General features: G+C 47.0%; 1 protein-coding gene across 9 annotated transcripts in view; it reads left to right on the top strand.

Annotated features, from left to right (window-relative positions):
* The window catches only part of ANKS1A (ankyrin repeat and sterile alpha motif domain containing 1A), an 85,616-nt gene that overhangs the window by 17,176 nt on the left and 46,479 nt on the right, over positions 1-21,961 (top strand). For 6 of the 9 annotated variants that reach the window (XR_014879969.1, XR_014879970.1, XM_085210722.1 and 3 more), the window contains exons 2-11: positions 2,677-2,757; positions 3,491-3,647; positions 5,380-5,442; positions 10,866-11,162; positions 11,735-11,810; positions 12,099-12,200; positions 13,486-13,581; positions 13,686-13,882; positions 15,738-15,827; positions 19,553-19,670. Coding sequence is in view for 7 of the 9 variants with exons in the window: in XM_085210722.1 (XP_085066848.1) it covers positions 2,677-2,757; positions 3,491-3,647; positions 5,380-5,442; positions 10,866-11,162; positions 11,735-11,810; positions 12,099-12,200; positions 13,486-13,581; positions 13,686-13,882; positions 15,738-15,827; positions 19,553-19,670 (1,277 nt within the window). In the remaining 2 variants the exon portion in view is untranslated. The remainder of the gene's footprint in view (positions 1-2,676; positions 2,758-3,490; positions 3,648-5,379; positions 5,443-10,865; positions 11,163-11,734; positions 11,811-12,098; positions 12,201-13,485; positions 13,582-13,685; positions 13,883-15,737; positions 15,828-19,552; positions 19,671-21,961) is intronic. The other 3 variants (XM_085210723.1, XM_010724348.4, XM_085210724.1) reach the window with 2 other exon arrangements.

Here is a 21,961-nt window from a genome sequence, read left to right as displayed (position 1 = left end):
GGAGGGGAGATGACCTTTCGGGGTCCCTTCCAACTCAAACGCTTCAGTCGTTCTGTGAGTTGGATGCTGCTCTTTCTGTGTTGCTCCAGGAAGAGGCCCCCAGCTGGGGCTGGCTGAGCAGTGTCCTTTGGTGCTCTCATCTCTCTATCAAAAGCTCTGAGATGCCTGCAGGAGTGATGTCATTTCCAACAAGCCTGAGGGCAGCTTGGCTGCAAGGAGTGCAGATCTGTTCTGCTTCAGGCAGGGATGCCACAAGAGTTGTTTGTACACTGCTTCTAGTTGGAGGTTTTCTCTCTATATGTTCTCAGAATGTTTTCTCCGTTGAGCTCAGGCTGTTTTCATGCTCTGCAGGAGCTGCAGTGTCTTCCAGAAGTCAAGTTCCCATTCTAATGCCCTCTAACTCTCTTTATGCAGACTGTAGTAGGAGTTATTTTCCTGAGTGTTGAGCTCTAAAATGAGAGGCTCAGGGTCTCATTGTAGGCTGTGCATTGCATCCATAGCAGTGGGTTGGAAGGTTGGGTTTGTGTGCAGGCAGGAGAACTTTGATTGCAGGGGATTTGGACTAGATGCCCCTCTGGGTCCCTTCCAACTCTAAGGATTCTATGATTCTGTGAACTTGCTGGCTTCTACTGTAGACCTGATATTGAAGTATAAATAGTTGTCTTCTTAAATCCTTCCCATCTGAACTTTCTGATTTGACTTTTCTTTGATGAAGGCTTTCTGTATTAGTGAGAATGAAAGGGCGGGGGGTGAGGTGGGAGGGAGGGAAGGACACACGGGCTCCCAGCAGACGTATCCCTGCAGTACCCAGACCTTGCTGCTGAGCCAGCTCCAGCTTGGGCTCCAGCATCTCTCTCCCAGTTATTTGAGTTCTGTGTTTCACTCTAACACATGAACCAGACCATGTCTAAGGAGGTTTTCTGGGAGTGCTTTTGTTTGCAGGGAGGCTGTGCTGTGCTGGGAGTTTGGACTGGAGCCCCCAGTAGCCGTTCCTGCTCCTGACGATACCCAAGCCTTCTGACACTGGTTTTAACCATTAATTGCTGCTTTAAATCCAGCAGTAAATTGCTTGGGCAACCAGACTTCATGAGCCCACTGCCAAAAATAAACCAGGGTCTGAAAATGGCTCTGATCCCTGCGTGCTTAAAGACCGCCACAGCTGGACGAGGCACAAGCCCTTTTGAGCTCCATCCTTTGGGTTTTGGGGTCTCATATCTTCAGGCTATAATGTGATCCATCACCCTTCAAGTGATGCATTGCATTTGTATGGAGATTTGCTGTTTGCTTCTGAAGTGCAGAATGGGGAGTGGGGCACAGAGATGCCCCTGGCTCCTTGGCACACTGGATTCTGTGGCTTACTTCCCTATCTTCTTAGATAAAGCTTCCCTCAGGGCTGTTTCTCCTCCCAAGACAGCTTGTGGCCATCTCAGAACTCCAAAGCCTTTCAGTAGGGTTGCTGGGTCAAGCATCACAGCTGGGACAGGCTTCCCAAATCCCACCTGAAATGTGCTGGAGTGTAACTATGCTGCGTGACTTCTGTGCTTCCACTTGGTCTGTAAGGCATCCCCTGTTGGTTTGGTGCCTTTCCTGCTGCTTTTATAGACTTCAGTGTTCGAGTTTTTCTGGCTGGGAGCCCTGTAGCAATGGCTGTTATTGCAGAAAACCCAGTGACTGCTCAGGCTGCTCCGTCCCAAACAATGAGTTGTGATGATTACGTGCTGGGGAGGAAATGAAATGATCAGCAAAACCTACTGTGTAAAAAGCAATGGGTGACTTTATTTAAAAGCAATTACACTGGGGTTAGTGGGTGCTGTTAATTCCTACCCTGAGTTAAAAAATAAAATGAAGGAGTCAAACGTACTCAGTTAGGAGAAGTGTGATTGTCCAGGCTTATAAATATAAGTCTTGAAGAGAGAAAGTTTAAAACAGTCCAACACGGATGGACTGATGGGTTGTTGTGAAGTGTGTCTGGGGAAGGTGAGAGGTTTGTTTTCATTGCAGATTGTTGCTTTGGGTTCTTGTGCCCTTCCTTGGGGCAGCAGTGATGCGGAGAGCTCGACCAAGAGCAGCGCTGGCATCTTGTGTGTTGCTCCAGTATTCTAAATGGGACACCTTGGAGGGGTTGGAGAGGAGATTAATACTACAGTCCTTGAGTTTGACTTCTGAAAAAGAAGGGGAGTGCTTGGGGACCACCTGCTTCCATAGGGACTGTTGGCAGTGATTTTGGGGCAGCGTGAAGTCGGTGTGGGTGTTTGCTGGTGACCAGGAGTGGGCTCTGCATCCCACTGCTGCAGACTTGCACCCTGGTAGCTCTTGGTATGGGGAGAAGGATTCCCTAACCCCACACTCCTTCAGAGTTAGTGTGAGTTAGTGATGTCTGATCTGCTGGTTAACCTGAGTGTTCCACTGAGGATGGTTTTTTTTGGTGAGCACGTCTGGCTACAAGACATCTGCTTGGAGAACATGGGAGCTCTGATTCAGAGCCCAGGATGTCTGATCGAGCTGTGCTCTGTGACACTCACCCACACTGTGCTGTCTGTTCTCTGTGTTGCTGCCCCTAACCACAGCTGCCCCATAACCATCTCAGCGTGAGAGCTCTGCTGATGCCTTTTCTTGCAGTCTGTCTGTCCGTTTGCTGTATGCCTAAGTGTTCCCTGTACGTTTTCTGTCTTGCAGCATCTGGAGAGGGCCAAATGTGAACTGCGTTGACAGTACTGGATACACACCACTGCACCATGCTGCTTTGAATGGTCATAAGTGAGTCATCTTATACTGCCTTTGATCGTAAGGGGTGCTCTGTGCTTTACAAGCTGCAGTTTGTTCATGCATTCACCACTCTGATGCTGTTGCCTCTGAAAATGTGGCGATGGTGCAACACTACACCATCTTCAGGACAAGCAAAGAACACCAGTGCAGCAAAGCTTAGAGGTATTCTGTGCTGCATTGTGTCTGTCTGTCTTTTCAACAATTTGGCAGAACGTGGAAGTTTTCAACCACCCTTTTATTTACAAGCAATTTGGTTAAGATATAACAAGACGTTAAAGATGGCTTTTCCAGTAACAGTCCTCTGCAGTCTGTCTGGTGTCCAGTGTGTTGCTGTGCCTGCACCACCTGAAATTTGCTTTTGTGTGTTATTACATTTTTAAATAACTCTGGTCTTCATTGTGGTAGATCCTGTATTGTTCACTGCTACTTCAGATACTGAGAAGTTGAATAGAAGTCCTTATTCATCTTCCTTGTGCTGGTGCAGTGACTTCAGTCCCTATTCAGCTCTGTTAGAATGAAGATAACACAGATCTTCCCCGAACTTATCTCAGCATTCTTTTATTTCTTTCTTTGGGCATCAGTTAGTAGGAATGTTATAAAATCACATTCCAAGAGGATCTCTGAAATACTTTTTTCAGATGAGTTTTTTTTCTTTTCTTAAAACAGTGAAGAATGTGAGACAGAGACTGAATGCCTCACAGACCCAAATTTCCTTCTCTTGCAGGGATGTGGTGGAAGTCCTCTTGAGGAACGATGCGCTCACCAACGTGGCAGACTGTAAGGGCTGCTACCCCCTTCACCTGGCAGCTTGGAAAGGAGATGCAGACATAGTGAAGCTCCTCATCCACCAGGGACCTTCGCATACTAAAGTGAACGAGCAGGTCTGCCTATTTTTCTCTAATATTCCTTTGAAGTGACTTTCTGGGATGAAGAAAGACCCCTCGAACTGACTCCTGGCCCTCCCCAGCTGGCAGCAGTTGTTACAGAGTTAATTGCTAGTGGGGTGGGGAGGGCAATGCCTAAAGCAATTCCTCCTGTTCTGAGCTAGCAGTATTGATGAATGAGGTGTATATACATTAACCTATAGAGAGAGATACAAATGTACACTGAGAACCCCTCTGCACCTAGGAAGTAGTCTCCTGCTTTCATACTGAGCTTCTGAAACTAACACAGGTTTTCCTTTCAGTTGCTGGATAACTGAGAAGTTTTCTAGTTCTGTGCAAGGATACGTTGGCTCCCTTCTTTTGGGAACTAATCAAAGCAGCTTTTAGTCTTCGTTTGGCCATGCTGTCTTAGCTACTCTCCTGGCTTGTCTCTAGCACTCGCTCCAGTTAACTAATTTGTAAGTGGTGACATAATTTCAGCCTATGGTGACCCCAGATAAATCCCTTGCTTAATTTTTATTTTTTTCCCAATCAGAAAAAGGAAAAACAAAATAAATATGGATTGTGGGAAGTCCCACCTATTTCTTTTGCTTAAGACTTTGGATAAGGGAGCTGGTTCACTGAGTGATGCTGGCTTAGCATTGATGCTGACCCGTCTGTGGTTCTGCACCATGCCTTGGGCAGATGTGCAGTAACACATTCCCATGAGAAGGTTAAAGCTGCAGTGGCTTTTGGTTGTCCCCTCCCTGGGCAGGGGTGCCCGGTGTCCTTGTGAACCAACTCCTTCCTGCTGGGATTTTCATCCAGCTGGAGGCAAGTAAACCCAAACAAGGTTGTCTGCCTTAGTGCCATAAGGTTAAACACACGCATTCATACAGAAGTGAATTCATAACGAGGTCATACACTCCCAGCTCAGGTTTAGCAGAATCCATCTGAGATGAAATGACCATCTGAGAGCTGTGAGTTTCTGCTGTTTAATTTTGATCTGCTCTCTATACTTTTTCAGAAGCTGAGGACAAAATTCTCTTCACAGAGCTGGGGTTAGGAGCCCCAGTCCTGCTTCCAGCCACGCTTTGTGGGGACAAAGTTCTCCTGCCTGAGCATTCAGTTCCTCAATGTACAGCAGTTAATGTGATGCACCAGCTGTTGCAAGGCTAAGTGGTTGCTTCTAAAGCATCATGAAACAAAAAACACAGTGCTAATGCTAATCACCACCACTCCTCAACTGAGCAGGAATAACTGTGTTTTACTGTTTTGGACAGTTTTCTAGCTCGGAGCTGTGCATAGTAATGTCTTTGGGCACAGCTGCAGGAGTTCAGTCTTTCGAAACAGTGAGAAGTGCAGTAAACTGTTCACAATCAATCTGATAAAAACTGACTGAGGGCCCTGAGTGGGAGCACAGTAGGACAGGTGCAAGGGAAACCGTTGCAAAAGCCCAGTGTTATCCTCCCAGGTAATGTTTCATTAATGTTTGTTTAGTAGGAATCCTTTTAAACAATGAAAATCAGTCGAATAACCCGTGCTGCCTGAGTCTGGAGCCTTGTAAAGAAACAGTGGTTCAGGTTACAGGAATCAGCTGCTGGAATGGCTTCTGCTGTTAATAGCTCTGACTGGAACAAGACGCTGTGTTCTGTCATTTCCACCCCTTGGGAGTCACCCATTGCTTTGTTGCTCAATCTCACCCATTTCATTATCACATTTTTGTTCTTTTTCCTCTTCCTTTTTGTAGAATGCTCTTGAGATCAAAGAACTCAAAAAGTACGGCCCCTTTGACCCATATATCAATGCCAAGGTGTGTACTTTGCTGTCAGCATTTCACTGCATCATTACTCCAAGCTGCACTCGCGTGCTTCCAGGTGCAATGTCATCCAGTTGCAATAATACCTGTTCAGTTTGCAGCTGCTTGGGGAAAAGTAAAATGCAACCATTTATTTACTCTGGGTTTCTTTCTTCAAAGCAGTTATAGAAACATAATTTAAGGGAAGCTTTTCCTTACTTTCCTGGGGGCTCCTTCATTGCTTAGCCTTGTAGGACTCACGGTGATGGTCAGTTTGCTTGATTTGGCTGGATGACTTCCAAAAGGTAAAGTAATTTCAACTCAAATGCTTTAGGTATTGTTTCACGTGCTAATGTCGCTGATAAATGCAAAGAGAAGGATTTTTTTTTTTTCCTGCTTAAACATGGATGCATTTTCTGTGGGCTGTTTGGAGTGAATTTCATGCCTTTTCTCCTACAAAACGCATAATGCTGTGTGTGTTGGAATGGATGGTTAATTCTTTCAGTGGTGGTGGGGAGAAGGGAAGGTAGTAATGCTGATACCTCCCTTCCTGAGCCCTCCCTGTCCTGCTTATTGCTTCAGTCTCTTTTTTGGTGTTAAGTCTGTGTTGTCTGACCCTTCAGCCCTGGTCTTCTGTTCCTGTTCTCCTGCCTGTTTTGCCCCTCTTTTGCTTTTAGCTCTTGAACTACAAAGAGGCACGACGTCAGCACTTACGATGCGCTGAAGCTGAGCAATCGAGGAAGCCGATCAGAAAGTTCCTGGGGTCACTTGTTCTGTCTGTCAGATGGTGGTGTTTTCTCAGGCGCTCCACCATTTCTCATTTCTATTTATAATGAAGCAGCAGACACCAGTGATGGCATAATAGCTGCTGCTTTATCACAGGATGCTTCTGCTGTCAGCCTCCGCAAGGCGCTTGCTTCCAGCCAACTCTCTGGGACTCAGCCATCCATGGCAGATCTCTCTCTCAAAGTTCAGTTGGGACTTTCATTCTGCTCGATCCGCAGTACCTTTAAAAACACATCCAAAATTCCTGAGCTTGCTAACCACTGGGAATGATGTTTGTTTTTGTAGCTTCTATTTCAGGAGATACTCTAGCACGTACTTCTTGGAGCAAAAATATACCTACGTGAAACTTGTCCTTATCTATGATTTGGACAAAAATCCAGCTGGGAATTTTACAGCAATAAATATCTTTGTGGAAACGTATCCCAGTTGAGTTTAGCTGGCTGAAGGGGAGCTCTCCAAATTACTGTCAGTAATACAGTGAAACCTTACACGCTAGCATTAAATTTTTTGAGTGAGGAAGGAATATAAAGCTCAAATTGGGCGAGCTTTCTTGTGGAATGTTTATTAAGTATTCTATCTGAAATTAATTTTCTTTTGGCTGTATTCAGGATGGCTGTAGCACTCTTGCAAGCAAGGCTGGGGCTTTGAAATCTTTGCTTTGGTTTTATAAGGAGAGAGAGAGAAATGACTCATACACCACACGTTAGGTCCATCCAAAGTTGTGACCAGCTTACCACTGGTTCCTGACCAAGTGTGATGAAGTCCAAGCAGAGCTGTACCTAACATACTCATCTTGATGTTTTCTCAGTAGCTTGGCTGCAGGTGGGAGAGCCAAGGAAAGTCCAAGTGCAAAGTAAGGAGTTCTTGCTTGGCTGGTGCTTTCAGCTTCTCAGCTCCCACGCAGGATGGGATTTGCTATAGAATCAAAGCAAGATGTCTCCTTTTTCCAAGCATTTAGGATATTTTGAAGAGGGGAAAAGTGTTTCTATAAGGTTGGATTGCAGATTAAATTGTTACCCTGATCGGGAAGAGGTAAGAGAGCCAGAAGCTCGTTTTCCCAAAAGCTTCTTTTTGTTCCTCTTCCTTTTCAATATCTTTTAAATAAATAGCCCTTCCAGTGCATCTGTATGGGCCATAGAGACTTCTGAAACACAAATGGTAGAAGCCAAGTGAAGGGATGGAGCTGCAGCTTTGTTCCTGTGACTCCTGCCATCTTGAATTGGGCTCTCTAATTGGGATGAAGCACCCCACCCAGTTGAGCAGAGCCCGAGTAGAAAAAGCTGTCACATAGCCCAAGGAGGAATAAACTGCACAATCTATCTTTGCCTTTCTTAATTGGCAGCAAATGATTCATGCAGATTGGGTTTAAAGCGCTGTAAATCTAAATGGTGTGCTGAGAGAAGTGGAAGCCATCTGGAGCCTGCAAATGAAACCGGGCAGCACGGCCACCTGCAGAGCTTCTGAGAGCTGGTTGGACAGATGGGGATCGTTTCTTCTGAATTGGTTTTGGCGTTGGCAGGCACCTGTAGGAGCAAAGGAGCCTGTTCAACCCTCTCTGCTGTGGGCAGAGCCGTGAGGGACGAGTGGAGGTCTTGCAATCTGATCTAGTTCTGCATCAAGCAGCTGGCAGCCCTGCCTGTGGCTGAGGGGGATGGAACCTGGTGGTTCTTGAGGTCCCTTCCAACCCAAGCCATCCTGTGATTCTTTTCCCCGCCCCAAGGCAGAGTTGTGTCTACCAAACCATTTTTGCCTGGCATTCATCAACAGCTCCTCCAAAACCTCAGAGCAGCAATGCCATGGTTTGCCTTGGTGTAAGTGTTCAAACCTCTGCAGGCTAGAAAGCTTTAAACAAAACTTTTCCACTTACTTTAAGAAAGAAAGATGCGATTTAGATCGAAGCCCTCCTACAGTGTGTTGGGAGCAGGAGTGCAGATGCTCTTGACTGAGCTGGAGGTGCTCTGCAACAACGTGTGATGAGGAGCATAAGGGCAATGGTATGTGATACCTAATTACCAGGGCTTGAGAAATGTGATGGAACCCATATGAAAGCGGAGGCATTCCTGCTCCTGTTCCCATTTTGTTGTCTGCAGGCAGGCATCAGCCGAGGCCCAGCTTCCCACTCCTGGCTGCAATTAAGGGGGGTGCTTGGGTTCCTGCAGGAGTGCTGCCCCTGGGTCCTATTGAGTGCTCTGTTTTTTTTCCTAAGAAGTTTTGAAATTTGAATCCACATGCCTTCTGGCTGCTGGGAAGGAATTTTCTTTTTCCATCTCAGATAAATGCATACATCTGAGTGCTTGTGCTTGTTGTTAGGCTCCTCTTGGGGTTGGGGCACGCTCCTTTGTCTGGAACAGTTCAGGTATTTTGGGCTCCTCAAAGCTCAGCCAAAGTGGGAGCAGTGCAGACTCACGCAATAGCAGGAGTTCCTGTGGTGGGGAAGGACTTGCTGTAATGGTGCAAAGCATCTTACCACCTGGTGGCTGTGCTACAGGAGGACGGGCTGGGGATTTCATCCAGGTTTTATGGGTGGGATTTTGTCCAGAGCACCAGTGCCCTGAGAAAATGAGACTCAATTGCAGCAAACTTCAACCACTGTACTATCAGAGGAAGCTGTATGCCCGTTTTGGAGCTGCCAAGCAGATGTTCAGGGTTGCAGAGTGCTTTAAAGCACCCTTGGCAGATATGGTCTGGGTGGCAGGGGAGGATGGGCAGTGCTGGTGGTGGAACAAGCAGAGCTGTGCACCCCCGTTTGGCTCTGTAGGCACACAGCTGCAGCTCCAGGAGGGCTGGGGCTATCTCCTGTATCTCCTGTTTCCTTCAGCTGTGGGGAGTGCTGGTGGCCTTGGTCTGGCTGGGCCGGGGGCTCACAGCATCCAGGTTCCTTTCCCTGCCCACCGCACATAACAGGATCTCCCATCTGTGTAAATGAACTCAAGACCAGCACTGTAGGAGCGTTAGGCGTGATCTCTGTAGCTCTCTATTCTCTCCCCTTCTCACTCTGTATGTGTATTTTATGTGCAGACTTCTTTATTCTCCAGTAACTTCTGTCCACATGTATGTGCGTTCCTTCACCATGGCTGCCTCTGCCTCTCCAAGTATCGAGCCTGTTCTTTGTCTGTGACCTCCTGTGCTAACAGTGATGCCCTGCTTTGCTTACCTTCCAAAATATCTCTCTCTGCATGTGGCTGTGTCCTGCCTCCTTCCTTTGTGCTTTGATGCTGGTCGCAGCCTCTCCACGTCTCGCTTCCCTTCTGCCTTCCCGTGGCTGTCCAGTGAAAGCAGAATAAAACGGAGTGGGAATTTGCATGCTGTGACTCCTGCAATCCCTGGAACGACTTAACGCATCCGTAGGATTAAAGTGCAGCAAAGCAAGCTCTGCAGCATGCTTGTGAAATGGTGCAAAATATTGACCGCTCCTACAGGGTAGTATTAAAAAAAAAAGCCACAAAAAGGGTGGTTTTGCTCTCAAAGCATCAGTGGAGGTTCTGGTCAAATTCATTTTCTAAAGTAGACTTTCTAGCTGAGACACTGTGTTATTAATTTGTTCTGTTGGGAACTGTTCTTAAAGTGACAGAGTTCTCTCAGCTGAGGTTTAAATGTGGTACGTTTGTGCTGAAGTTATTTGGGGTCAACTAATAGCAGAAACATCTACACCCTTAACTTAGTCCTTTAGTCCCTGAACTGAAACTTCTCTGTGTATAATTACACAGGAATGAAACTGGAAGCTTGAGATGAACTTAATTTGAAAGAGGAAAAAAAAAAAAAAAAAAAAAAGAAAAAAAAAAAAAAGAAGACCCTTAAATCTGGCAATGTTCCTATTTTGCACCTGGAAATGAAACGTGGGGTTGCTCATCTCAGCACTTTGCTGATTGTAACCTGCCCAACGCTGCATGCATTAGTTGGGTCTGGCTTTCACGTGCTGCTCCAATGTTTCTTCCCTCCAGTAGACCTGAGACCTTGATGATGATGAGGGCTTGTTAGTGGAACAACCCAGTGGCACTGTTTGCTAAACTCCTAATTTGCAAACTGCACGCAGCTGCATGCACACTTTCTCTAAAATGGCCAGCTTGCAAGCTTCAGAACTGCAGAGGCTGTTAGGATAAGTAGGATTGAAACAATTGAAGTTTAAATCTGAAATGATGACAAGTGACAGCAGATAGAGTTCATGGTGCAGTTGGTGTGGCATGTATTGCAGTCTTTTATTTTGGTGGCACCCCAAAGTAAGGGATGCTGCCAGCTAATAACAGACTGCTTTCCCAAGGGCCAGAGGAATTAATGGCCGTCCAGATACAGCACGACAATCCCTTAAGCTTTAGTGTGGGCTCTTCCTTTGGGTTTCCATGCTCCGAAAACAGGCTACTCCATCTAGAGCACCAATTCCCACAGAGCAGATTCCTCACATCTGAGCGAAGCTCAGCTGTTCTGAATGGTTTTGAAGCTTTGCTGGGTGGGTCACTGGGTGAGCTCCTCAGGGGATGTCTGTGCCTGGTACTGGCATGGTGAAAGCACTGCTCCAGGCTCCAGTTCAAACCGGGCTCTTTGCTTCCTGACTGCTTTTTGTCTTGTTTTTGCATTTAAACTTCAATGGTTTGAGCGAGGCACGGCGCAGCTCCGCATTCCCAATTCTGACACGTTGGCCTTTCTGACCCCCCCAGAACAATGACAACGAGACAGCACTGCACTGCGCCGCACAGTACGGCCACACCGAGGTGGTGAAGGTCCTCCTGGAGGAGCTCACCGACCCCACCATGCGTAACAACAAGTTTGAGACCCCCCTGGACCTGGCTGCTCTCTACGGGAGGCTGGAAGTTGTGAAGATGCTGCTGAACGCTCACCCCAATCTTTTAAGCTGCAACACAAAGAAACACACTCCCCTGCACTTGGCGGCGAGGAACGGTCACAAAACTGTAGTCCACGTCCTCCTGGATGCTGGCATGGATAGCAACTATCAGGTATCTGGGGTGGGGGTGTGTGAGGGGCTGCTTGGCTGCTGGGAGGCGGAGGAGCTCGTGGTTGTGGTGAGGAGGGCTCCTCCTCTTCGTCCTCCCCAGGGATCCTGTATGGGAGATTGGCTTTGGGTTCCTGTAGGCTGCTTGTTCAGCTCGTTCCTCTGGGAGGCTGCTCAGAGGAATCCTGGTGCAGTGCATGCTTAGTGCTTGCTCGGTAGTTGGGTACAGAGCCACAGATGCGTAGTGAGGGAGGAAAAAAGCTCCTCTGCCTACACTGTTCTGCACTGCAAAACTGTGAGCTCTCAGTAGAGTGGAAGCAAACCATTTCCTTTCCAGCACGTGACCTTCTTCTGAGCTTTAGAAAGCCTTCTCTTGGTCGCTAACTCTGAGCCTGCATCTCTTTGCAAAGAGGCAGTCTCCATTTTCCGCTCCGAATTCTCAGTGTTGTAATAATGTTAAACTTTGTCCTCTTTGTATACGATGCAGTGTATTTATTGCTTCTGTAACCTTCTGAAAGTTCCTCCATCAGCACTCCCCCCCATCTAGCTTCATGCTATTTTTCATTTAATTTGCAGACTGAAAAAGGCAGTGCTTTGCACGAAGCTGCTTTGTTTGGCAAGACAGATGTGGTACAAATATTGCTGGCTGCAGGTGAGAGAATGATCCCATTCTGAAACAATAGCGTGGTGAGCCCTAAAGCTGAGGAAACCCCTCTTTAGTGACAGCACTTTTCTCCAATCAGTTACCAAAATGCTGTTCCTCAGGGGGAGTTACAGGAGAGGTTATCCCATGGCATTTGGCTTTAGGTTTGCTTCTACAGAGCATTTTTTAGCTCCACCCAGTGATGAACATGTGCAAGCTGTGACTTGATTAAAGATGTAAATCTGTGCTTGTTTGAAAATGTTCTTGCTTTTGCCTTCTCTGTACCTACTGCTATAGGTATTGATGTGAACATAAAGGATAACAGAGGCCTGACAGCTCTGGATATCGTGAGAGAGCTTCCTTCTCAGAAAAGTCAACACATAGCAGCTCTCATTGAAGGTAAGCAGCAATGTGGGGGCAGGAGGGAAGAGTTTAGAGTGCAAATTGTGCCTTGCAGGTACAAGGTGAGAGTCTCTTGTGCTGGAAAGTGTTGAACGCAGAGGAGCTGCAAGTCAGTGAGGATCTTCAGGGTGTGGGAAGAAACGATGCTGCACTGCTCAGGTGGATGGTCTCTGGAGCAGGGGTTGGCAGGAGGACTTCCAGGAGTGGATTTAAGGGGGATTAACTTCTTTGCTGGAAGAGCGAGGCATCACTTTTACAATTTAAATGGGCTTAATTGAGCTTTGTTTAACTCGCTTTATAAGTAAATTAAAATTAAGGGTAGTCTAAATCTGCTTGCAGAATGCAAAGTAATAGCTTTAGATATGGTTTTGGATTAAGTCTGCTTTGTGTGTCTGTAGGCAAATAGTCACCCACTGATCCCACCTCCTACTCCTCGCTTCGCTGTGAAGCTTGGGCATGGATTTCTGCAGATGAGATTTCCAGAAAAGAACCTTGATTACTTGTGGTTTAGAAAGGATCTTGGCCCTTTGTATCTGCCCACATTAGGGAATGAAGTGCGGCATCTTAGCTCAACTCCTGCCTTGTAATTACATTATCTCAATTTCCTGTCAGCTGTGGGGGGAGAGATCAGAAGTGTGTGCAACTGATGTGTATTATTCCTGCTCAGCATTTGAGAGCTCTACAGGTTCAAAGCTCTTTGTGGACTTTTAATTAAGCTTTGTCTGTGAGGCGGGTCGGTGTCGTCTCTGTACTGAAACTGAAGACATAGATGGGCTTTAAAACTGAACCTCTTGCAGGTAAATGCTGCTAGTTTGCTCCTGTAAGTGAGATGGTGCTGTCTGAATATAATGTATATATGTAAGCTTAATATTTCTGACTCGGTCTGTGGTTTGGGGACTGCAGCTAGAAGTAGCTTCTCTGCTGCTTTATGACCCCAGAAGACCAGACTGCATCTGTTTAGTGCTGCAGCCTGTGCTCAGAGCACCGAGTCATCTGCTCCTTCAAGTTATGTTGCTCCAGGAGCTTTGCAGCTTTCTGATTAAAGCGTCTGTAAAAGTTCAAAGGATCCTTCTTAACCTTGTGCATGTGATTAAAGAGGTCGACTGGTTCTATTTCAGGATCTGAGCTGCAAGTTTCAGTAATGTCCTTTGGTTATTTTTTTTGGAGACTTAATGCTGACAGTTGGTCTCCCATCAACAAGGGAGAAAATCCCATCTGCTGAAGTGAAGATAAAGCTAGATGGCCATAAACTGATCCTTGTTGTTGCCCCTCCTCGTTGCAGATTACACGACTGGGAAGAAAAGTGCCAAAGCTGCAGAGAAGACAGCACAAGCTCCGCTTGCTCCAAGCACCGACCCTGCGTGCTGGATCCCTCAGGGTAGGTTCCACGCACCCCAGGAGCCACTCCTCTTCCTGCCAACACTGACCTTCAGAGGATGGAAACCACCAATGATGCTCTTCTTTCCTCTCTTCCTCTCACAGGTGATGTGGAGAAAGCAGTGACAGAGCTGATCATAGACTTTGATGCGAACCCAGAAGAGGAGAGCCCATATGAAGCTTTGTACAATGCAACGTCCTGTCACTCCCTGGACAGCCTTGCCAGTGGGAGGTCTTCAGACAGAGAGTCTGTGAATAAGGAAGTGGAAGCAGCTGGCCTTAAAGCGGCAGGAGTCAGGCCTGTATGTAGCTGTGTGCTTGCCTTAGAAAGATAACTTCTCTCTGTTGCCGTGGTTGCGCAGCAGGCTGGGCCAATTCCTCAGCTTGAAGAAATCTTGAAAGCTATCCCTGACATTGCTCAGAGCAGGCAGGTACCTCTGCTTTCTGTGCCTGTTCACGTTACCCACATCTGTGTTAGAACTGAGTTTATTTCTTCTCATCAGCCGCTTTCAACACAGGGCAACACAAATAGGTGACTGTTACCCATATCCCCACTCCTCATGGCACACGGTCATTTTGGTGTGCCTGGTTTTACCCAGCATTGCACCCTTATGTTTTCTGGCAGTTGAATACTGCTCTCTGTGAGTTTTGGTTTGTCAGAATATTACCCTTACCTGAAGGGCAACCTTATTGCCTAGAAAAAGCTTTGGAAACCTTTGTGTAGCATTTTCCTTTTGCTTTGCCCAAGAGAAGGTTCTCGAGAAATCATCTTTAGGAGTATCCTGCAGTAAACTAATTAGCAGCAGAAATGTGTTCTCTGTATTATTTGCAGAGATCTGTAGAGGGTACTCAAGGCTTTACAAGGCAATACAAAGCTCCTGGAACTATCACCACAGAAGTCTTCCTCACCTTCTGTTAGATGCATCTGCTGCCTCCTTAGCAATCATAGTGACGCTGCTCTGGGGCAGATGGGAAGCTGGCCTTACAGCATGTTGTGTCAGCTTCAGGCTTTGTTTCCATACAAAAGGCTGTGCAAAAACAACCTGAATTTTCAGACAAAGAGCAAAGCAGCAATGGCCAATTGAGCTGTGGGTCGTACTGTACCCATGCTTCCTCTCCCTCTGTGAAGAGGCGCATCCCTTTCCTGCACCATTTGCAAATGTAGTAGAAATGAAACAAAACTTTCAGGGGGTGGACGTTTTGTTCAGTGAATGCAGTACAAGATGCAGTGTGCTGTTTATTAAACTAGATCTTAGTGGTTCTTAGTGGTTTTTATCCATCTGTGTACTGTCCTGTGTTGATAGGGGCTGATGTGATGAAGTAAGCTCAGCTCTATCAGAGAAGATGAGAGGCTGAACTGCAGTGAGCAGGGAGAAGGAGGGAGTTGCTTTAGGAGCTTTCTGGAGTTTGTCCCAAAACTTGCTCGAGCCGTTTGCAATGAGCATTTCTCTGCTCTATTTCAATTAGCCATTAGATGGGGCTGTTGCAGGGCAGGAGCTGAGACGTCTTTAGCTCTGCAGCAGCACAAGACAGTGCAGCTCCAACTGCCTGCAGGCAATCTTGGGATATTTGAGGAATGCAGAGCAGCGCTGTCTCCTTGATCTCCAGAGTTTTTCACTGAGAGATGCTTCTGGAATCACTTATTCCTGTTACTGTTTCATTAAGACACAAGTGAGTAGCAGCACAATGAGTAGTCCCTTTCTACACATAATGAGTTCATTATTGATCTTATCTGTGCAGTGCTCTGCTGTAGAGATGCCAGCCTGGATCTGAATGAACTGGCTTAATTAATGAAACAAACCTGTGTCAACACCACCTCCCACCTCAGCATGGTTGATGGTCCCGTGGGTCTGAGCTGTTGTGCAGTTAATGCTCTGGAAGAGAAATGAGAGGTGTGCCTGATCAGTGGTGGCCCCTGCAGTGTGCTGCAGTTGGTCCATCTACAGAAAGGGCTCTGCCCAAACTGGTGTCCTGCTGGAGCGGGGAGGGAAGGCAGCACTGGGAGCTCTGTGCTGTTGGGATTCATCATCTGCTCTGCTCAAATTAATGTGAGGAGGTCCTCAGCACGCTGTGCTCCCAGCAGTGTGGCTGTAGTGTCAGGAAGCAGAAGGGGATGTACTTGAACACAGTGATTGACAATGGTCTTCTGAACTGCAGAGAGAGCGTCCACCCCCCCCTGCTAAACCACCACCTGATGAAGAAGAGGAGCAGCACACAGAGAAGATGGGCCATGGTGCTTCCTGTGAGGTATGTGAGGCTGCAGCTGGATTGCTTTGCAGAAACAAGGCTCAAAGACCAGCTCTGTAATCATTTGGATTTGGGTGGAAGCAATTGTAATATTGCTTTCCTTGCAAATTGAGTTGGGAAGTGTTTTGTTTTTTTTTTTATTATTCCAGCACTGCTGCTATCTCTTGCCATGGGAACTTCCTTTGTGTGGTTCTTCCAGGGCACCTCTATTTTGACCTTCAGCCTTGCTTTCCTATTCTTGGCTGGGAACTCCCATAGGAAGAGATTTTTCTGAATCACGTTGGGATGTGGACTGTTGCCCGCTTGTGATGATCCCACTGAATACTTCTTCATCCTCTGGGCTTCAGTCTCAAGTGTTAGTTCCTGCTTCCTCCGTGCTCCCAGCTGTGCAGGGGATGTGTGGGCTCGTTGGTTCCACTGACGTGAGCAGGGCTCAGGGTCTTGAATTCAGCCAAGATTCTGGCCCAGCATGTGTTAAAGCTGTCTTCTGCAGAGGTCAGTGTGTGTGGGAGCTGCTTCTTGATTAGAGCTCTCTTATTCTGTGTTCTTGCTCCTGGGCTTCCTATGGCTCATCCTTTTATTCACTAGCCTATGAACCTCAGATGTGAGGGCTCTCTGGGAGCACTCAGTGTAAAGATACGAAACCACAAATGTCTTGGAAATCTCTGTTGGCACCCAGGAAGTCAATGCAAACACAAATCTTGAGGATTTCCTTTTCCAAATTCAGTGAGATGCTTGTGAAACTAATGAAGTGTCTGCTGCCTTTGGCTGTTGGAGCAGACTCCAGTTCAGCAGATCCTTTGCTTTGCGTGTGTTGATGTGCTGAAGTTCCTATGAGGCATAAATGCAATCTGTTTTCTGAAGTATGTCAAGTCTACACAGGATAGAAGTAAATGCAATGTGCTGTAATAGAACTGACTTTATACAGAGTGGAACACAAACAGTAGAACTGAGATGCCAAATTGTGGACTCCACTGCTGTTGTTTTCCAGCATATGATAACCAGAGAGGAGAGCTGGCTGGCAGGTCATGGTACAACTGAAAAGCAGGACTTGTTTATGGCAGTAAACACGAGTGAGAGAAGCATGCATTGGCTGTTCCTGCTGAGTTCCTTTGCCATATTTAATTACAAAGCACCTGCTGTGTTTCCCTGCCGTTGAAGGCTTTGGAAATGTGGGCCATTAAAGGAAGTCCTGCTGCCAATTACTTGTGCACAAAGTGACTCACGAGGGAAATCTTGATTTATTTTCTTGATAAGAAGTGCACACAGTGAGTGTAGCTGCATGGCAGTGACCTTTCGGATCTACCCAGAAGGCAGTTTAGGTGCAATTGATTGGTTGGGTTTTTTTTGGGTTTTTTTACACGTTCTCTCTAGGTTGGGCAGGCACCAACAGGAATAAGCTTAGGGATTGCTGTAAGCTTCTCAGAGCAGCATCCTGATCACCCATCTTCAAAACATGTTCTCACATTAGGGCCAGGGCACTTAGTCATCCAGTGCTCTGGGGTTGGGCCAAACTCTGCTCTTAAAAGTAGTCCTTTTATTCCGTTGCCAGGATAGGGCTATCAGTCAAAGCAGATGTGCATAAACAAGAAACTCAACTTCCATTGTGGAAAAGCGTTAAGTATAAACAGGCAAAAGAGCTGATTGTTTGGAAGGTGCCTGAGTGCCCTCTTTTTCCTATCAGCAGAAACCTTCTGGGTTCGTGGCTGAAAAAAGGTTCTGTGTTGTCAAATTAAACTTCAGTTTCATTTCTTTGCTACTCGTCTCCAGAAAGGAAATGCAGGCAAAAGGCACCGTGACCATTCAGCAGTTCTCTCTGCAGTGCTGGGGGGGAGGAGAGAGAAATGAAATACCCTTTGAAAATCACCAAGTCCCCTGCTGTGGATTAAGTACAGTTTATAGGGCGTGCTCACTGCTAACAGCTTATTTTTAGGTTTTGGTGATAGTGGATGGTTCTTGAACTCTCACCAATATGTATAAATAAATAGAAAATGAATCAGGTGAAAGTCTTGATGATCTCCTTACTTACTTGGTTGCATTACCTGAAGAGTAAGCACAGTTCTCCAGCAAACAACAGATTTTATTTTAATTCAGTTTTAACTTAAGACTGTATTTGAGGCTTTGGAAGGATGAGAAATGGAGACAGTGAAGTGTAGTCAGGCCGATGGATGCACACACTGACCTTTACAAAGCAAAAGCTGGGAACTGCATGTGGCAAGGAAGCTTCTTTCTGCAGATACATTCAGTGCATTTGAACGAGGGCAGTGCAGCAGTCATCATCTGCAGGAGCCTTAGCAGTACACTGATGCCTGGCTTGAGGTCCAGGCTACAACTGTTCTGCCAGGCTGCTGCTGTGCAGTATTTTTCCGAGATCTCTGGCGAGAGCCTGATACCTACTGTTACAGTCTGATGTTTTTGTGCCACCATCTGGTCAGAAGTCTTTTGCCTTAATTTGCTCATTATGAGCTCTTTCACCTGAGAAGGAGTTGGTGTGCCTGACAGCTCGTCTCAAAGCAGAGAGAACAAATACTTTCCTTGGGCCTGACCTGCTTCCTCCCATTGCAAAGCTGATTTAAAAGCCAGCTGGGCTTACGCGGGGATGCAGGACTTTGTGTCTTTCTAAGCCTCCCTAAAAGGCTTCCAGGTGTCCTGGCTCGTCGCAGCCAGGTAGGTACCTATTTGCCCTTGAAGAAAGAGATGCTTCCTCCTGGGGGAAGAAATCGGAGGCAGCTCGTAGTCCGCTGTCTAGACAGGGGCAGTTCCAGGAGTCTGAGCAGTGCAGGAGCCTTCCTCGGGGGCTGCTGTGTGCAAACCAATCCTTCCCTGTCCTGGCAGCAGGCAGGGATTGCTCACTCTCTGGCTCTGATTTGCTCCTGCTGTGGCTGCCCGAGTTGTTAGAGGCACAGGGGCTGTGGGACGGGACTGCAGCCAGCTCTGACCAGGAGATGGTGCTGAAAGGCAGCTGCCAGGCAGGCAGGGTGCCTGGAACCTCTCTGGTACTGGGATGGCACACGTGGCTCCCAAAGGGCATTGGGTGATCCGTGGGGTTGGGGCAGACCTGCAGTAACAGCGCTCCCTGCACACGGCAGTGACTTTCCAGGGCAGCTCTGTGCAGGTTCTGCCAGTGTCACAAACAAGCTCTCAGCAGAGGCTTTGGGGGATTTAAATGAGCACAATCACTGCTGTACATCCTGAGGTTCAACTCAGTTTACGCAGTGTTGCCTGAGGCCCTTTTAGACCTCGGTACGATGTACATCCTGAGGTTAGGCATGCTAGATCTGATTTCCAAAAAGGTGGCAGGGATTAATTTTATGTTGTGCTGTGGATTTTTTTTTTTCTTCCCTCTAGCCACATCCTAATAGGGCCAGTAGTTAAATAGTCAATGACGATGCAAATTCCAATAGCAACAGCAAGTCTGAGTTGGGCTGAACAGGAATAATGTGCTCAGCTCTTTTCTCACTCCCCGGACTGTCTGCAGACCTTGCACAGTAGTAAATCAGTTGGTCAGTGCTAGAAAGCTGTCAGCAGCCTCAAATACCAGAAAATAAAGGTCTTTGGGGATCTTCTGTCTTTTGGGCTTCGTGGATTTTTATTTTTTGAGAAAATGTTTTGGATAACAGTGCACTGCAAAGGTGTTGGCTCTGCCAACTCCTTGCTTAAACCATGGCATGAAGAGGCCTTGCAGGAATAAATAGCACTGCTTTGCTTGTGCTGTTTTTCATTAGGCCACTGTTGCACGAGGAAAGAGCAGAGGAAGTGGAGCTGAGGAAGAGGAGCACCCTTACGAGCTGTTGCTTACAGCGGAAACTAAAAAGCCAGTGGCAGTGGATAGAAAAACAAAAGGTAAGTGACCATCCCAAAAAGCACTGAGCAAAAACACAGAGGGCAGAGTACTTGGAACAATTAAAAACTGTGGGGTGGGGTGTCTGGATTCTGTATTGCAATTGTTTTGTTTCCTGGTGATCTTCCCTTTTATAATGGAGAGATCTAAACGTTCCTGTACAAAATGTACACAGAGGAAGAGCAAATCCGCTGTTCTTGACAGCTGAGAGTTTGCAGGGACCTACAGTGGTAACTTAGAACATAAATGAATACTGTGCACTGTCAGGGCAGAGTTGGAAGGCTGTGCAGTGTTGTTGTGAGTGAGATGAAGCAATGCAAGCACTGAATGAGCCGTGCTCTCCATCCAGCTGAGCTTGGAGACCTGCTGGTGTTGCATGTTTGTATCAGCAGATGATCAGCCTGCCTGTCCTGGTAATAAAAACAACACTCTGCTGTGTATTAAAGCTAAATGGAGATGTAAACTAACAAAGGATGAAACTAAACATGTACAGAGCAAGCTTTTCTCTGGATCTGGCTGCAGATCCCCTGTGTGACCAGGTTAGGTACTGAACTTTGGCTCTCTTGTCCCAGAGGGACTTCTGTGCTTTGCAGGGACTTGAGAACACCTTGGCTGTTGCTGGGCTTTTTGGCTCCCCTTCAACAACAACAAAAGATTTGTTTGAAGCAGAAATATCCCTTGCTTTATTCAAAACTTCTGAGCAGGAATTTGGAAGGATTTGGTTTGGACTCTAAACCCGGAACCCATCTCATTTTGGGGATCACGCAGAGTCGGTGTGGTGCCTCTCTGACCTCCCTGTAAGAGCTGCAGCATTCTCAGTTCTGCTTTCCCTTGCAGCATGATAGTGTTCCTTCCTTGAGTCCTGCTGCACTCTTGGCCTGTATGGGGTGGCACAAGAGGTCATTGTTTTCCCATCAGTGTCTGCCAAAGCCACTTGCTGCCCGAGGCAAAGTTCAGATGCTTTTCAGGTTGGCACTCTGCGGTCTCAGCTAGGGAATAGTCCCTGGGCAACAGCCATTGAACCAGAATCTTTCAGGAGATCTTTCCAGTGTGCAGCTACTGCTGATTATTCAAGCGTGAGCTGCCTCTTCTCCATTCTGTGGCTACCAAATGCAGCTTAATGTGAGCAAAGACTCATCGTAACTGTGTTTGTGAGGAACCCTTTCCACTGTTGTGGTGGGGGAATCCAAGGAACAGCAGGAGCTTTCTCTTTTTCTAGGACTTGTTCACTTCCTTAAATACAGGAGAGCTATAACCAGTGTGAGAGGAAGGAGCCTTTGATCTGATGCAGGTGAGGAGCTGCTCCAAAGGGGCCCCTCCAATGTATTTCTCACCTTGTGTACTTCTGAAGCTCAGCAGGAGCATTTCCCAATGCTCTCCGTGTGGTGCTGAATGTAGAGATGATTGTGACCCTCTATGTCTGTTCTCCAGATCATTTTCCAAAGCAACTCAGAGCTCCCTGCAGCATGGCTGCACGTGTGGCAGTGTCCATGCTCTGCAGGAACTGCAGATCTTTGGCAGGACCCCATGTCATCTTTCACCTGCTTCAGGTTTTGTGACCCCAGTAGGAAATGAAGCAGCTGTTTGGTAGTTACTCCTTTTGTTTCTTTTTTTCCTTCTTTCCTCCTGTATTGTTCCTCCCTCACAGCAGCCACAGGTAGTTTCTTTCTGCACAGGATGTTTCCTAACTGCTCTGGAAGAGCGGAGCAGCTTTGAAATCTCCTGCCTTACACAAAAGCAAATGTTCAGCTCTCGCAGTAGCTGAGGTCAGATGCTAGGAGGACATGGGGAAGCAGATGTAGCTGAGTCTGAAATGTGAGTATGTGCTGATGTGGGGAGAGAGGACGTTTGGGAAGTAGTGGAGTCTTTTTGGCAGAAGTTAAGCAAGGGCTGAGCAAGGAACTACGGACCAAACAGAGGTGTTGGAGAATTTTTCCACCTCTGGATCAGAGGGGTCCTGGGGTATCAAAGGCAGCAGCTCAGCTCCAGGACAAAGAGCAGACTGAGACATGGCTTGGAATTGCTGCTTGGCCCTCGATCTGAGAGGCTGTGCTTCTAGATATTGCTTGGTGACTTCTGGAGGAGCCTTTGGTCAGAAGAGAAGGACTCTGATGTGCTGTTAGAAGGGCTCTTGAGGGCAGCTGCCAGGCAGAGTGGCAAGCACGCTGTTTTTAATGGTGCCTTTCATATGTGATAGCTGCCTTTGTTCCCCTTGCTGCAAGTTGTCTTGTGTCCAGTGACCAGATGAATGTGGCATTATCTGCCCTGCTCTGGTTGCCTTTTGTGTATGTTG

The sequence above is a fragment of the Meleagris gallopavo genome, chromosome 28, assembly GCF_905368555.1.
Source record: "Meleagris gallopavo chromosome 28, MGAL_WU_HG_1.1, whole genome shotgun sequence".
NCBI classification, from domain to species: Eukaryota; Metazoa; Chordata; class Aves; order Galliformes; family Phasianidae; genus Meleagris; species Meleagris gallopavo.
The sequence above is the reverse complement of the archived record's forward strand: the minus strand, read 5'-3'. Positions and strand labels throughout refer to the sequence as shown.